At 50.1% G+C, this 15841-nt stretch overlaps 6 protein-coding genes across 6 annotated transcripts; 1 reads left to right on the top strand and 5 right to left on the bottom strand.

Annotated features, from left to right (window-relative positions):
* Window positions 1-39: 39 nt before the first annotated feature.
* Window positions 40-4117, bottom strand: MIND_00952300 (Glycoside hydrolase family 35 protein; the record flags this gene model as incomplete). Its single annotated transcript, XM_037366139.1, has 21 exons — window positions 40-220; window positions 269-315; window positions 368-438; window positions 489-712; window positions 765-870; window positions 916-1043; window positions 1092-1146; window positions 1195-1277; window positions 1326-2201; window positions 2249-2463; window positions 2510-2543; window positions 2590-2619; window positions 2666-2788; window positions 2839-2892; window positions 2943-3016; window positions 3068-3106; window positions 3157-3165; window positions 3215-3325; window positions 3429-3613; window positions 3662-3897; window positions 3948-4117. 21 exons carry the CDS (start codon window positions 4115-4117, stop codon window positions 40-42), a joined length of 3051 nt encoding a protein of 1016 aa, XP_037217551.1.
* Window positions 4118-5162: 1045 nt separating this feature from the next.
* MIND_00952200 (uncharacterized protein) lies at window positions 5163-7000 on the top strand (the record flags this gene model as incomplete). Its single annotated transcript, XM_037366138.1, has 6 exons — window positions 5163-5487; window positions 5529-5761; window positions 5817-5939; window positions 5992-6696; window positions 6755-6840; window positions 6892-7000. 6 exons carry the CDS (start codon window positions 5163-5165, stop codon window positions 6998-7000), a joined length of 1581 nt encoding a protein of 526 aa, XP_037217550.1.
* Window positions 7001-7299: 299 nt separating this feature from the next.
* MIND_00952100 (uncharacterized protein) lies at window positions 7300-8283 on the bottom strand (the record flags this gene model as incomplete). The annotated part of the gene is made up of 7 exons (XM_037366137.1): window positions 7300-7460; window positions 7512-7611; window positions 7667-7764; window positions 7814-7909; window positions 7960-8020; window positions 8066-8205; window positions 8259-8283. 7 exons carry the CDS (start codon window positions 8281-8283, stop codon window positions 7300-7302), a joined length of 681 nt encoding a protein of 226 aa, XP_037217549.1.
* Window positions 8284-8555: 272 nt separating this feature from the next.
* MIND_00952000 (uncharacterized protein) lies at window positions 8556-10581 on the bottom strand (the record flags this gene model as incomplete). The annotated part of the gene is made up of 7 exons (XM_037366136.1): window positions 8556-9363; window positions 9417-9763; window positions 9808-9850; window positions 9897-10042; window positions 10091-10260; window positions 10308-10417; window positions 10469-10581. The coding sequence occupies 7 exons, from the start codon at window positions 10579-10581 to the stop codon at window positions 8556-8558; spliced, it is 1737 nt and encodes a 578-aa protein (XP_037217548.1).
* Window positions 10582-11548: 967 nt separating this feature from the next.
* On the bottom strand, window positions 11549-13751 carry MIND_00951900 (MFS general substrate transporter; the record flags this gene model as incomplete). The annotated part of the gene is made up of 15 exons (XM_037366135.1): window positions 11549-11699; window positions 11752-11836; window positions 11884-11920; window positions 11970-12022; window positions 12068-12259; window positions 12307-12360; window positions 12410-12501; window positions 12558-12752; window positions 12800-12866; window positions 12916-13028; window positions 13076-13227; window positions 13272-13339; window positions 13389-13458; window positions 13506-13639; window positions 13697-13751. 15 exons carry the CDS (start codon window positions 13749-13751, stop codon window positions 11549-11551), a joined length of 1518 nt encoding a protein of 505 aa, XP_037217547.1.
* Window positions 13752-14532: 781 nt separating this feature from the next.
* MIND_00951800 (uncharacterized protein) lies at window positions 14533-15180 on the bottom strand (the record flags this gene model as incomplete). Its single annotated transcript, XM_037366134.1, has 4 exons — window positions 14533-14647; window positions 14700-14950; window positions 15003-15121; window positions 15174-15180. 4 exons carry the CDS (start codon window positions 15178-15180, stop codon window positions 14533-14535), a joined length of 492 nt encoding a protein of 163 aa, XP_037217546.1.
* Window positions 15181-15841: the final 661 nt, after the last annotated feature.

The following is a 15841-nucleotide window of genomic DNA, read 5'->3' as shown; positions in this document are numbered from 1 at the left end:
TCCGCCCACTTTACACGCATCACTCGCTACCTTACTTATCTACCCGCGCGGACAGTTGATCGAAACATTAGTAGGACAGTGCGCTCTGCCCCGCGCCGACCACGCAGGGTTCGCGGTGACGATTCCCGGCACTCCGCCATCCAGAATGGTGTCCACCTCGAGCTGCAATTTCGGAGAGACAGCGTTTCGGTCCATAGACCACAACGCGACAGCAATGTTACTTGGTCAACAATCAGCCTCCTCTGAGAAGTCAAAGAGGAACACGCACTTTTCTCCGTGGTAGTCGAGGATGCCCTGATGGACAGGGAATTTGAACTGAGGTCTGTTTTCAAATTAGCTTCTGAGCCAAATCTCGACGCGTTTTGACTTGCCCGAGATTCCCAACCCGTTTACCCATGTGCCATCCGTTCACAAACAACAGCGCACGATACGTCTGGCCTGCAAAGACGAGTTCTAATATTCTCGCCATATCAGAGGGCAGGACGAACCTTCCGCTTCCTTGAAAGTGAAGGAGATGAACGCATCAATGCCGTTGGGGATGTCGAGGGTAAACTTGGTCACGAAGAAGCCGACACCGGGGGACCCGTTCGGCAGCCCATCGCTAAGATCGCGCGACTCCCACGACGACGTATCGAAACCGGGGAGATGCCAGCCTTTCCTCTCGCCAAAAAGACCGCCCTCATTCATAACGCCTCTCTGCTTGTCCAGGAAACTGTGCAAAAAGTGAGCGCTTCATCACGGAAACAGGATAGAAATTAACTGACCCTGTATACCCGCCGAGCTTTCCTTGCACCTTCCAGTCGCCAAAGGAGCCAGTATCTAGCTGGAAGCCCCTCACTCCTCGAGCAACCTTGAAGTTGTCGAAATCACCTAGTACCATGAGTGTCTTTTCGTTTGTTAGGCGGCCCAACTTACTGCTAGCCTGATCGTGACCCATATTGTCTTGAACGATAGTGATGACATTGTCGCCAGAACGAACAGCTCCTTCAGGGAACGTGACATGGAATTCGGCTTCTGGGATGGCGTTGCGATGGTTACTCGAGCTAAGAAAACGGGGTTTAGTATTCCAACGGTCAATATCCAGTACTTACTTTCCATATGAAGTCCCAAGGAAAGCATCGTTCAGCCACACACTGGCAGCATATCCTGTCTGTCATCAGCTTTCGAAGCTCTTACAGGCCGGTTTCGGCACACCTTCGCCACCATTGATTGAGAGATTCATCTTAGTCTGACCTGCACCTTCGAAGTGTCCACGCCAAAGCACAGTATTCTCGCAGCTGGTTGCAAGTCAGCAAAGCCAAATCAAGAGATGGTTTTGAGCTTACTATCCGTAGTCGCAGTTGTAGAGAACACGGCCATCTCCGTAATAAGGCTTGCGAGGTACGTTGGTCGTCGTGCGGTTTGCCAAGGTCCAGCTCGAATCATCGAAGTCCTGAGCAATCTCGGGCAAGGAGTCTTTGTATTTCCAGCCCGTCAGCGCCGGAACGGCAACTTGCTTGATGGCATCGCGCGGTGTAAGCCTCCCGGTGAAGCCGCCAGCGGTAGAGCTGATGCCAGAAGTGAGCTCGACGTTTGCGCCATTCCAGGTCACCGATTTCACGTTTGTTGGCGCGATAACGGTAAACGGTGCAGTGACATTCAAGTCTCCCGTCAGCGCAAGCGTTGATCCTGAGATGCTAGCATGTCGGACGAGGTAGGGTCCGCCAACGAGAAGCGTGCTGTTGCTTCCGAAGGACCAGAAGTTGGCCAAATCACCGCTTCCCGGAATTACGGGAGCCCAAAATGTTATCGCAGTCTGACGGTCGGCATAGAGAATGAGTTGTGTACTCGAGTCGTAAACCGTATGAAGCCCGGTGACCCCTGTCTGGAAGGCGAAGATGGTGGTATCACCCTCACTTTGGGTGGATGTGATCTGAGACGATTTCGTCAGGTGGTCTGTGCTGGCTGACCCGGTCAACTTCAGGCGTATTTCGTGTGCCTGGGTCGAGCCGCCGTACAGGAAAAGAACATCGCGGTCGCCAATCTTGCCGCCAAAGAAGATCTCAGCGGTAGTGTAGTCGATCCTGGATGCACCGAATGAGGTACCGCTAATGACGACTTTCGATTCGCGACCACCGAGCGTTACATCAGACACGACAAGAGGTACCTGAAGGTTGGTTGAAATCGGCGTGGTAATGTTGAGTTTCAAAGTCGTAATCGCGCTATAACTCTATCAGTGTTGGATAGATGAAGAGTTGCCGGACCTCACGTCGACGTCGAGTCTTTCTGACGAAGGATATAGAAGGAGGCCTTGTTGTCTGGATTTTGCAGGAAAGTGCCAAAAACGGCTGAATTGGACGTGACGAATCCGGTTGAACCGTCAGAAATCCAGTCGGTTTTGTAGAAGTCAGGTGAGCTCCGAATGAACATTCCTTGTAGCTTCAACTCGTCGAATTTGGACGTGAGAGCTCGAGACTCGTTGATCTGAAAATGATGTTACACAAAGAGAGACACATAACATGGTGCGCACAAACGAGCCATAGTCGTAGCTGGTATAAGATCCACTAGGGGTTTCGGTGAGTCTTAGAAAGACAGCAATATCAGCCTCACGGGAAAGGTAGAGCCCCCCAGGATGTTCCTCTACAATTAATGTGAGCTGAGAAAGTGGGCATAGCACGTGACCTACCCATAGCCCATATAGTAAGAGATCAGTTTTGCATTACTTGCCCACGCGTTCTTGTTGAATACGGATTGTAGAGTTGGACCAGTAAGCTGGTTGCACAGCTCGTAACCTGGCGAATTGGGACCCCTGTCGGATTTGTCAGTCATCACTCCTTACGATCAATTGCTCAGAAGTACCATCCATCGAAGCTTCCTGCCTGGAATTCTGGGAAAAACCATGGTTGGGATGGGCTTGAAAGTCAAGTCAATGAGAGATGAGAGCCATGAGTCTAATGACGTACTTGACTTCTTGATGGTAGCGGTGGTAATAGTCTGGAACTTGAGGCCACTTGTTAGGGTCAGAGCAGTCGGCCCCCTGTGTGTGTGTGGGTTATACACCGACAGAAAAAATATAACAAGCTCGTACCACAAAGTACGAGTCCATTCCGTAAAGATCCACGGCTCCCTAAACGAATTTGTCAAGTCTTTGGGATTCAGCGGTGTCGGACGCCTTACAGTGCCATTCTAGAATGTGAATTAGACCATGATGGACGAAGCGATAGACTTAACGGACAATAAAGTTGCGCCCTGGTCCAGGGTCATTATATGTTAGAGGGACCACAATGGATGAAGCGTGGTAGACGTCGATGAGCTGCTGAAAGTAGCGAGCACGCGACTCGGGGTTCTGAGAATATTCATTGTCTAGCATCATATGGTCGGCCAAGGTACAATGAATGCATGGGAAACAAACCGATTTGAACCGCTGTCCTATTCTATTAGTTAATGACCTCAAGATCCATCAGAGCAAACGCACCGATAACAGGACCTCCATGGTTAATCTGATTCGGTGCTGTTTGAGCAATGATTCCCTGGATATAGTCTTCCCATGCATCGCGCCAATCGGCCGCGTCCGACCGAAGATTTCCAGCAATTTCAGTTGTAGTCCAATGCGCTATGCCGCCCGCAGTTGATTCTGTTGTTCATGAACACTATCGTTAGACGATGTTCCACCTTGACATACCTGCGTTGATGTAGGGACCGGGACGCAGGATGAGCCAAAGGCCAGCCGCCTTCGCTGCATCGAACAGTGGCTGGAGAGCGCGGTAGCCTTGGAAGTCCACGACTCCCCGGGAAGGATTGACGACGCCCATATGAATGTATACGGAGACTAAGTTGAGTCCAGCCGCTTTGAATTTCTCGAGAATGTCAGGCCATAAAGAGGGTACTGGAAGTCGAAACGTGTGCAATTCAGCGCCACTAGCCATATTCGGGTCAAACAATTATAACCCGGACAATTCAACACATACTGCAGAAAGATACGTTGTCCATGGATCAACAGAGTGTATTGGTCGAATTGAACTTCAGGAGTTCTCGAAACGGTTTGTCGCGGAAGGTTGGGTTGAACAGCTGGGTAAACAGCGGGAAGAAATCCCGCGAGGAGGGCGAAAGCCCCAAGTCTTTTGCCAGTGAAAAGCATTGGAACGGGGATTGACGCAGAACTTGGACCGCAGCTTTAAGAGTGAAGTGGCGACGTCATCTACTGCGAGATAAAACGAGGTGCGAGTGGACCACAAGGTACGGGGCAGAACAGGTGATGTAGAAAGAAATGTGCGGGGAAGATCACGAGTGTGGGGATCGACCCACAGTAATTTCAATCATCATATCGCCGTGTAACCCCTTACATCGTGGTGGACCGAGACTACCCATGGATCCTGTCGTTGGAGAGAGAAGGGAACACTGTCGCAACACGTCAATCCTGTACTTCAGTTCGAGTATGTCGTAAACTCGTCTCATGATAATGTAGCGAGCTGTAGCGAGCCAGGTGCCTCCAGGTGCATAGGCGGAGTGGGTAGATCTTGGCCGACCTAACGACAAGCTTGCGTCGAGTGACCGCTACCCTTCGAACCTCGAAAGGGAAAACCTGGACCAGAGCGTTCGACAGATCCTAGCCTTCAACATCGAGAAGGCCACCTATGATATGCCGATGGACTGCCGAGGGTTAGAGTGAAGTCCTCACACATGAGGCATGCGCACCTTCTTGTTACCAATGGTGGGTGCTGGAGAACGATGTCACGTTGTGACCCCTTCACTTCGTTTCCAACTTGAACTGGCAGTCGGTCCAGGGCCTGAGGCTGAGTCCACACGGTAAACACTGCACTAAGGCGACAGCACCTACTGTAACAGGCTCCAGCTTTGATTTGTCTTGGGTTATCCGGGACCAAGCTGGACCAATATGCCATTATAATCCACAAGCCCTAAACTAATCTTCGTGGAGGTTACTCATGCAACCTTAATTCGAGTAGTGCAGTTTTTAGAGATTTGAAGCATCTTGATGCATGATGGATAATCAGCAAGCGCTTTGATCCGCTAACTCAGCATGATGCCCAACTCCGCGGTCACATGATATAAACAGACTGTCAACGGGTTGACTCCTACCACCACCACATATCGCTATCATTCAGCTAAGGTCTGGGTATTGTCGAATATCTAGACCACTATTTGTTTCTTGCCCACTCCATTCAATGGCTGGTGCATTCAGTGGACATTTGATCAACGCTTTCGAGCAAAACGTGCCACCCTCCTCCATATGCCACAACGGTCTTGTTTCATTCGACTCTAGCGTTCACGGCATCAATATGTTCAGCACTCAACAGTCTCTCGCCTTGAATAGCGCCTCCATGAGTGCCTCCCAATCATCGTCCGCGTCCGCTTTTTCCGAGAGCATGTTCGACCGAGTAAACCGACTTCAGGCGAAGCTGAACCAGAAATTGGGGCCCGAGTATGTCTCTCAGCGGCCTGGGCCTGCCGGTGCAGGGAAGCTTACATATGCAGAAGGGTGGAAGGCAAGTCAACACTTTTCGTGTTGACGTTTGTTCTATTCTGATAAGTCACTCCCTCCCAGCTCATCAATGTCGCAAACGAGGTGTTCGGGTACGATGGCTGGAGCTCAAGCATTGTCAATATCACGACGGACTATATGGACTACAATGAAGAGTCAAGAAGATACAATTGTGGGGTGTCCGTCATTATGCGAGTGACGCTGAGGGAGGGTGTGGCACACGAGGACGTCGGGTTTGGCACGATAGACAACGCAAAATCAAAGGGTGCGGCGCTAGACAAGGTGCATAGCCTCCAAACCGCTGCTTTAACTTGAACCAACCTTGTTGTGTATCCAGTGCAAAAAAGAAGCCGTAACTGATGCTCTCAAACGGACGCTGCGGACGTTTGGAAATGTTCTTGGTAACTGCCTTTATGACAAGCAATACGCGGCAGAGGTGACAAAGATGAAGGTTCCCCCTGTGAGTACTTGTTTTCTTCACTTTCTTGCATTACTGATAATAACATTCCTAGATTAAATTCGACCCAGATAATCTTCATCGTCTACCCGGACTAGCAATAAACAAAGCCGTATCAGCATCCTCTTCGACACCAATCCATGCTCCTCCTCCTGTTGCCCCTGCGTTACGACCACAACAACAACAACAACCGCCACCACCAGCACCTAAACGAGAACCATTACCGAAACCTATTCCACAACCTAAACCACTCGCGACATCTACTCCAATCGACCGCAAAGTATCTTTTGCGCCCCAACCGCCACCACCTGCCATAGTGAAGAAAGAGGAACCCGCCTCAATTCCTGCGAAGACGGCTAGTTTTGATGAGTACGACGAATACGGATTTTCAGATGACGACGCATTCTTGTCGACGGTAGATTTGGGAGAGGGTGATTTAGGTCGCCCGATAGACTTTGAGGAGGGACTTTCTGGAGGAACAGCCTTGGAAGAGCGAGAGCAAATGGAGGCGGCGGCAGCGGCAGTAGCTGACAGACATGGGCCAATGGGCATAGACAAAGCGACATCGAAGCCCCCAATCCAACGAGGAAATATGGGTCCTCCTCCGCCTCCCCAGAACAATAACTCGAATCGACCCACAACAAGTCACATTACCGCACAGTCTGCACCAGCCATACCTAGCACGTCCTCCTCCACAAAACCAGCATCAGTACGGGCACCTCCCTCGATGGGCGGCTTCCACTTCCCACCTGGTATGGAGGTTTGTTTACGGCTGGTTGTTTTCGATTTGAGTCACTGGCACTAATATGATTCAACAGGAAACGATCTTGAGCCAAAATCGTAACCCGAATCAGCCACCGCCTCATCTGAGCGGTGGGGTCAAGCGCAACGCGGATACGATGATGTATGTCCACCATGTCTTTTTTTTCGTGAGCCGCACTGATAATTTGTGTAGCGCTGGATCAGCGATGTCTAGACCTGGTATGGGCTTGAGCAACGTGAGGCAGCCACTTGGGACGATTGCATTGGACAATAGTGGGGATGCTAAGAGACAACGACGATGATAAGTTTGCTTTGCTTTTTGCTATCGATTCGGACACTGGGATTCTGGATTACTACTGTTAATACGAGTGTAATTACGCTTTTTGGAACCAGCCGCTAAGCTGAGAATCTTGAGCAGAATGACGAGGTGGGGACGCGGTCACGGGAACCTGACTCGGTTAAAAATAAAGCTGCATCGTAGATTGTAGGGTAACAGGGGTATATGTCCTTGACTATCTACTCGTATCATATCGTAGTATTGAACTTTTCATATCCAGAGAGGCGTAAACACAAATCCAAGCACGTGTGGGTTCTCCATTTCTTAGTTCTTTCCGCGGCGGAACCGGGAGAAGAACCCAGGCTTCGAGTAAGAAGACATTGGATACGAAGACGCGCCGGAGAGACGGTCTTTGCGGCGTCCAAAGCAGACAGTGCAACCAGCGAGAAGGAGAAGGATCAACTGCACGAATGTCATCCAGAAGGCTGTTCAAGATCAGTTAAGCATGAACGACATGAACGGACGAGATTCCGTACCGACGCTAGTCTTTGTCTTGCCAGAGACATCTGGCAGCTTCTTGATTTCATGGTGCACAAATGCATAAAGGGCAATATCAATCGCGAAGGCGATGAGCGTCTATGAGTGAAGGCTTCAGAGTGGCCACAAGCTGTATCAGGGAAGTAGAACGTACGAGAGCCGCAGCTAGGAAGGAGACAAGGGAGGCCATCAACGTCACCAAGTGGTGGGTCGAAAACGACATGAGGAACGCAATAAAAGTGACTGCCGTAGCTAAAAAGGGGTTTAGACCGTCATAGCCTTTAGAGGAATGTCCACTTACCGACTGGATGGACCGCAAGACCACGCGTCCAGCTGCCTCCAACGATAATGCTGGCAGTTTTGGCTTGGTTGGCAACTGAGACAGAGTATCCATGATCTAAAGAACATCAACTACGCTGCTTCGCGAGAAAAGGGTTTGCTACTCACGCGCACTGAAGCAGGATTTCACGCCATCGTTCGTGAAGTAGCAGGGGGCCCAGATACCAAACTAACGTCGTCTCAACACAACGGAGAAAAAACAACAGTGGCTTACCCTCAGCTGTGTCATACCTTGGCCACTCGTTACGACCCCTTGCCCGAAATGGACGCGCACAAAGTCGATTTCCGTCAAGAAGGGGAGCGAAATCGAGACGATTAGTGAAAGCACAAGTGCACACAGGAGGAAGATGATTCCTGGGAGGTTTTTAAGTCATTTTCGCGCCAACTTGAAAGCGAGACGGTCTTGCCTGGGATGCAGAAAGCACGGCTCATTTTGGGGGCGAGGTGGTGGTGCGATGTAAAGGGCAGGAGGGAGGCGAAAAACGACACACGCTATGACGCATTAAATTGATCGGCAATCACTAGACCCCTCCATTCATAAATTTAAAATTAGGCCTCCCTCACTTTGTTGAACTTTGTCCAAGGCATTTATTTCACCTGACCAGTTACGGTTTACCAGCGAGAAAAACCCATAGTACACGGGTAAATAAAAATTATAAGATAGCAGCAAGAGAGAAGAAATAACTGAGAATGTAGGTGTAAGACTACCTATGTCCTTGCGAATACTGCGTTCGTGTAGGCGAGCCTGCCTCGCTGACATAGCCGCCATAAGGGTCGGAGGTTACCGAGCTGCCAGAGTAGTAAGTCTGGTTTTCTGTGCTTCGAGCAGGCTCTGTTGCTTGAATATACGAAGGAGGTAATGGTGCGAAGTCAGAGTTGACGGGACCAAAGTCTTGTTCTCGTCCCGGGACTTGCATTCGACTAGTTCCTGGCGGTAACGGCAAATTGGCTGTGGGAGGAAGCGGCAGTGGGTCGCCTTTGCGCCGATATGCTCCAGCCCCTAGGCCAGCGGCGCCAGCAGAATTAACTGTTGATGTGCGACCAAGTGACGATGCACCATCGTCTTCAGAAGTAGGAGACGTTGCTACGCTATCGTTGACCGCGTAGAATCCACGACGGGTGTCTGGAACAGGAGGGACTGGTGTTGCGATTATTTGTGGTCGATTCCACGGATCTAGCATCGGTGCCGAATACACTGAAGAGTGCATAGAAGGCTGGTACGAAAGACTGGCTTGGTGCTGGTGCGAGCCAATAAGCTGAGCCTGGGAGTTTTGCGAGTGATACGATTCTTGCGGTCCCCCACTCGAGTGCATCGTCGACATTGTGTAGTTTTGCGATGGCGCAGACGGTGCTCCGGCTGGTCCATATTTATCACCACCGTATAACCCATTCCCGTTGATTGCTTCTTCATCCCGTAGCCTCTTTTTCCGGCGTACGACGAAGAATATGAGGAAGCCTAGAACAGCAAGAACAACAATTCCAGCGATCGCCCCACCAACGGCTGGTCCAACTCTAATATTGAAGATCAATACCCAGACCGAATGTTGTAGCTCATAGTAACTCACTCGGATTTAGAAGACGACGATTGATTTGCAGAGTTAGCTCCGCCTCCGCCGATCCCCCCACCGCCACTTTGAGTAGGTTTCTTCGAGGTAGCTGATGATGATGAGCCCCCAAAGTTTGCAGCAACCTGAGCAAAATCAATGCCGAGAATCTGTCCTGCGACGGTGGGTTTGGGGATGATCTCCAAGATGTGTTGACCAGATCCCAATCCATTCGCGGCAAACAGCGTTGTTTGGGCAACATAGTTTTGCTTCGTTGCATTGAAGGTACCCGCGGGTTGACCATCCAGCTGGACGATATACGGCGAGATTGTCGGGCCGATGGGGCCAAACACAGCGACGCGTTCGCCCTGAGGAAGATCAGGAATGACGCGAGTTGAGAGGAAGCACGCACAGTGAATGTCAGCGCGGCAGTTGCCCCGGCACTTAGTGTTACACTGAGGAATTGAGCCAATGCAACAGCAAGCACACAGTCATACGCACTGCCCATTATTTCCACTGAATCCCGTGAGCTTGTTGGAAACGAGATCCGTGCTCCAGGACGACGCCGGCGAGAAGGCAAAGTTGCTGCTCGTATCCTCAAGTGTATTGCTCGCACCATTCTGGTCTGAAGTTGTTGTCCAGGTAATCTTCACATGTCATAAGCCGAGGGCAACAGAAAATTGAACTGAACGCACGAAGTCGATGTCCAAGAACGGTCTTGCTGCGTCGGTGAGTTGATTCGTAATGGTGACCGTATGCTGGCCAGGCTTGAGGACGCTCGAAACGAACAATGGGCCAAAGAATTCGGGAGATGAGAATCCGTCGAAGGTGGATGAAGTACCGTCAAGGGTCACGGAGTAAGGTCCTTTAGCTAGTCAGGACGATTACATGCCGATAAGCGATCGTACACACCATGGTTTGGTCTTTTTGCCCCAAAGACGTAGACTTGTGTTCCGTTGAAAGTAAGGCTGGCAGAGCTGCCTTGGGTCGTGCAAAGGGTAAAAGTCCCTCCATTAGAGTACCTATCATTCGTGTTGGCAATTAAAGGAAAACAGAGGGGCGTATTGACGTACGAGCTTGCCAGGTTATCGTTAGATGCTGAACCTTCCCGCCAGGCTCCAGCCGGCGCATATTGGATGAGAGGTGAGATATTGTCGACAGTAACATTGAAGGGGACAGAGGTCATGATGGTATGGAGAAGAGCGCGCCAGCGTCGCACGCGTGCCTAGTGGCCTCGCGCTGAGGAATAAATCAGGGAACGAGGGTAGGAAAGGAAAGTTGTTGCAGGTGTTTCGTTGTTTGTATTGCGACTCACCATCAATCAATGTGTGCTCCCTCAGGATAATTTGCTTTTCAGCCTTGCGCGTGCTTAGCGCCTGTAGGAGAGGTTTGCTTCATTCGGAGCTAAATAAACAAAGGATAAGCAAAGCTTAAACCCAAATGCGTGCAGAAAGACTGGATGTCGAGCCAGCTGGGGAGATGTTCAGTTGTCGGGCATCAATTACATCATCAAGCCAAGCATAGCAACAGACGGTCAAAGTTGTTAGCCGCCCTGATCCGAACGTCAACGCGGTCACGCATTGCGCAAATTTTGGGTAATAGAGCTTATTAGCTGCTGGAAAAAACACGTTTTTTTCCTTTCTATTTCCCTTCTATTTTCCTTTCAAAAATTTCAGGGGTGGAGCGGATTTTCTTGAGAGTTCTGCTATCAGCCGCTCGGCCCGCTCCTGTCATCCGAATATGGGGGGACCGGCGCTGACGCCGGTGATGCTGCTGAATCACTTGACAGCTTTCGTCTCTCCCCAGCAGCATGTGTTGCCCCCAGAAGCATATGGCATAGGAGACTCTGTCGGATGGGAGGCATGAGGGAATTAACCGGAGAGCATTGGCCTCTGTGAACATCACGTTACCGCTCTACGGCCTGCCACTCTCCGGCACAATTTCTTTCCAAATTTTCCTAGTGGAGCGATGAAACACTTGGATTTCCTTGAGATCTACATGCTATTTTTTGTTAAATCTGAGGCTGCTAATAAGCTCTAATCCTTGCCTTTCGAATGAGATGATATGATATTACAGTGCATGCGTATCTAGAAAAAAGAAGATATGACCCGTCATCCACATCATAAAATCGGGGGGCGATGGCCCGGGAACGTTCACAAACGGCTGTTGAATGTTGGAGTACCAAGTTTCTCCCGTATGGCTTGACCTTTGTACATGAGAAATACCACGGGCATAAACGTCACAATGCCGACGAGGGCAAGCGTCAGTCCCATGAACTGGAACCCAATTTTTTGACCCATAGGACTTGAAGAAAACAAGTTGGTCTTGGTGAGCGACAAATAATGTTTCGACTCACATAGACCAGAAGCCTAATGTCATCCCAAACACTTGGCGAGCGAAGTTGAAGACTTGAGCGATCTCTGGTGTTTGTGGTTTATAGCCTACAAGCCAGTCAGCGACGCCCCGTCAACAAACAAAGGAAACCGACAATCGGCTGTGTACGAGTAGAGCACGGTCGAAATGATCTGTGGAGTAGGTTTTGATATGCAAACGCCCGCCGACGCAAACCCTAACCTGAATAGCGAAGCACATGATCGTGAAACCCATCGTGGGTCCAATCCAGTGGGCTATTTCCCAGTCAAAAGGTTTCAGGTAAGCCCCAAAAAACATACTGTTATATTGCCAGCAGAAACCCCAGATGAGCATTCCGATAGGCTGGAGGATAGCGCCAGCCCATATACCATGTAGGCGGACCTCGGGAATTGGGGTACCGCCCGTGTTATTCTTACGGCTGAGCCGCATGCTACGGTCTACAACGATTCCGCCCAACAATTCACCGAGAGTGGATCCGATCAGGGTACCCACTGCGGTGCGTCAGAATCGACGAGTCGAAATAGTTGTGGCTGCTTACGGCCTAATGCGAGACCAGTTTTCGACGGTGTGAAGTGATAGTGGAGACGGAAAACTCCATGGAATATCAGTAGAGTGGGTGAAATGCGGGAGTACAACTCAACGTGTTGCAGAAGTGACAGCTGGGAGAATAGACGAGAATGAGAAAGTCACGCAATAGTAGAAGGCCGAAATAAGAACGGAAGGGTAGATTACCCTGTGAGATCATAGGTCAGCGGGGTCCAGAAATCAGAGGTTAAGAAAGAAGTGTACATCTGGAATGGACGCCAAAAATCGGATAGTTTGAGATGCTTCTCTTCGGGACGATGGCCCCACAGTTTCAGTCGGCGGAGAAGTGGCTTGTTGGTTTCGACGGGCTTTGATCCACGCATATAGAGCGTCTCGGGAAGGCAGAAGAACATCATCACAAATAGCGCCATATCAAGTATCGCGGGTAGATAATAGCACCTAAAAGAAAGGTTATTCATGCGTGAAATCGACTGAAAGCGTCGTACCATTGCCAACCCACATATTGACCCAAAAAGCCACCAGGAATGGGCGCAACATGTGCAGAGTTCGTAACTTGTCAACTTATATCAGGCACAGAAGCCACGGTGGGAAAGCAGCATACGAAAGACAGTGAACACACCCATAGCCCGACCACGCTCATGAAGGAAAAAGGTATCCGTAACCATTCCCGCACCGATTGTGAAGAATGAGCTGGTGCCGATACCATTCAAAACTCTGACTGATATGAGCAATACAATCGCCCTGATCTTCAGAATCTTTACCTAGTTCCAATCAGCTGCGACCAAGTCTGCGACTTGCCAGAGGCCAAAGACGATGCGGCCGCAATCAGAGTTGTGAATAGCAGTACAGGTCGTCGTCCATATGTGTTAGCGAGAGGCACCCAAAGGAAAGAGCCAACGCCAGCAAACGCAATCTGACTAAAGTCAATTTTTTTGAGTATGGATGAGGGGGACGGACTGCGATAGTTGTCTGATAGCTGGCAACGACTGTCGTTTTGTGGAAGTGCAGCGAAAGTGGAACATAAGCTGGAATGAAAGCTGAGAAACGCGGTCGCAAAGCGAAAATAGAACATACCTGGGTTGATGACCGCCTGGTTTAGTGGCCCGAGGCCTGCCAGGAATGAGACTTGCAAAAGAATAGCGATCTGTAAACCTTGATCAGGACGCGTTGCGCGGTCGAAAGGCTGCCAACCTTCAACCATTGCGGAAAGTTCAGAGGGTCAGACGGATCGTTGGATGGTTGTGGAATAAGTGGCAGTCCATGTTTATCAAGCTTGGTGTCTTCAGAGGCGTTTACATCTTCCTTGTGTAGACTGGGAGCAGTTTCTGGCCGGGAGTGAGTGTGGGCCAGTGGTTGGAGTAGACCAAAGCGTCAACACATACGCGATTCCACTCTCGACTCTCTGGATACCTTTTCGTCAACCGAAGCGCCAGACATTGCCTGAAAACCGTGCTCTGTCGATGTAGGCAGATGAAGAGGCTCTCCACGGATGCCTTCTTAGAACCATACTTATACCTTTCGAAAGAGTGGGCGTGACGTGAGACCCTGTTGACTTTTTTTAGACTCGGAAACGATCACTTGGAATCAGCAAACAACTAGTACTTTCTGACCCCTTCCCTCATCCTCGTTCTTAACCACCGCGTCGTCCTGAATCTCATACGGTAATGTTGAACACTTGCAAGTTCTTTCACGCTCCTGGACACAACACTTGAGACACGGAGAAAGAGCCTATTTTCGTGCATCATAAAGATGCGGCTGTGATTATCTGCGGAGGGTACGAGAAACAAGGGAGCCCAACACTTGTTCAAGAAAGCATCAAATTCAGAATCGTGAGCTCCAAGCAGCGGTAAACCCCCATGTAGGTTGTTTGTTATGTTTTTGCACATCTGTTCTGTGCTTGTAGGTTCAAGATAGACAAAGAAAATACGTGAACAAGGCGCCCGGCCGACGCTCTTTACGTCGCTGCTTCAATTTCAAACCATCATGATCAAGTTCACAACACCAACCCGAAATAACGCGATATGGCAGTCCTGCTCGTTATCATAGGGGTACTTTCGCCAAGATGGTGACGACCGCAAACCTTTTCTTTTCTGTGACTTGCTTACAGATGGGGCACAAGCGAGTCTTGAATATATGTACATCGTCTTCAGATGGGAATAGCAGTAGATATGATAGCCAGAGATTCGTGAAGGTCGTAATATCGTCGGAAAGGGAAGTTTTACTCTTCATCAGCCTCTTCAGCGGACTCCTCGCCGTCTTTGTCGTCATTGTTGTCATCCCCACCTTCAGTCTTATCCTTCGCACCTTTACTGCCAACGACGGTCGCGTTGATCCTCGAAAAAAATGAGCAAAGAAAGGCTGCCTCTCGAGAAGAGTCGAACATACGTCAACATAACAGAGACCTTTTCTTTTTCCCCGCTGTCTGAATTCTGAAGTTCGACCGTCAGGCGCTTGCTGCCTTTCCACCCATAGCTTCCAGTCGAAAAAGAGGTTGCGACAAGCGCTAGGCTTCCAAGGTGCCCAGGATCAATATTTGCCACCGCAGTCTTGTCTTCAGACAAGGTGGGCGGTGTGTGGGTAAGATTAACATGGAGTGGCAACGCCTTATGTTTGAAGTCAGAGGTGGAAATCGCGGGCTGAAAATGTTGAGTGAGTCTTGAATCGCACGAAAAGCTCCAGAGGTAGCACCTTGGCCGTCTTCTTCGCTCCACCTTTTTTGCTGTTAGTGGGAGTGTCATCTGTGGCTTTCTTCGCAGCTTTGGCGGCCCGTGGCGAAGGGCCACTGTCTGTGCTGCTGCGTTTGGTTCCTGGAATATCGTTGACAACTTCGAGATAAAAGCCACCGGCGCGCAGACGAACCTGCCATTGGAGCTGTTGTCAAGCTGTTGTTGTTGAGACTTGTTGTTGGAAGTTGGGAGGAAGTTTAAAGGAAGAAGAGGACAAGGCGCAAGCCGGTCGACACAATGTCTCCCTTGACAACGAGTCAACAACTGACGTCAGGAAGCGATCGGTCACGCCACGTGGCGTGACAGCCAGCCACATCCAGACCACGGAGTCGAGCGGTAAGAGTAGGTAATCTCGTGCCGGCACTACGTGCCGGACGTGATGCGGGGACATTCCATCACGCATCAGCGGTGGAGATCACTCCTAGAAGGGTTTTGCCCATCATGATTTCTGCCCCGGCAACGTCAAATTTTTTGTTCCGGCTCCGCAGGAGCCGCCGCAAGCGAAGCTCGCCCGCCGCTCTGTGAACGAGACTAAAGAGTAGGAGTCAACGAGAAAGAACTATGTACAATTTGGAAAGGAAATTTAAACTACCACGGCTCGCTAAGTCTTACAATTCAACCTGGGCTCGAGCTGATGACTTCCCCCAATAACACAATATTGTAGACTGGATGAGAACTAGCTGGTCTAGTGCCTGAGCCTTAGTCTAATATCTCTTCATGCTGACCACTCACGAGGAAAAATTTGGGAGAAGGTTTAGGGGAGAGGAGTGACTAAGCGTGACGGTGACCATTCGCCGTACA

Source organism: Mycena indigotica (genome assembly GCF_014461135.1).
Source record: "Mycena indigotica strain 171206Taipei chromosome Unknown Mind.scaff0008, whole genome shotgun sequence".
Taxonomy (NCBI): Eukaryota; Fungi; Basidiomycota; class Agaricomycetes; order Agaricales; family Mycenaceae; genus Mycena; species Mycena indigotica.
The sequence above is the reverse complement of the archived record's forward strand: the minus strand, read 5'-3'. Positions and strand labels throughout refer to the sequence as shown.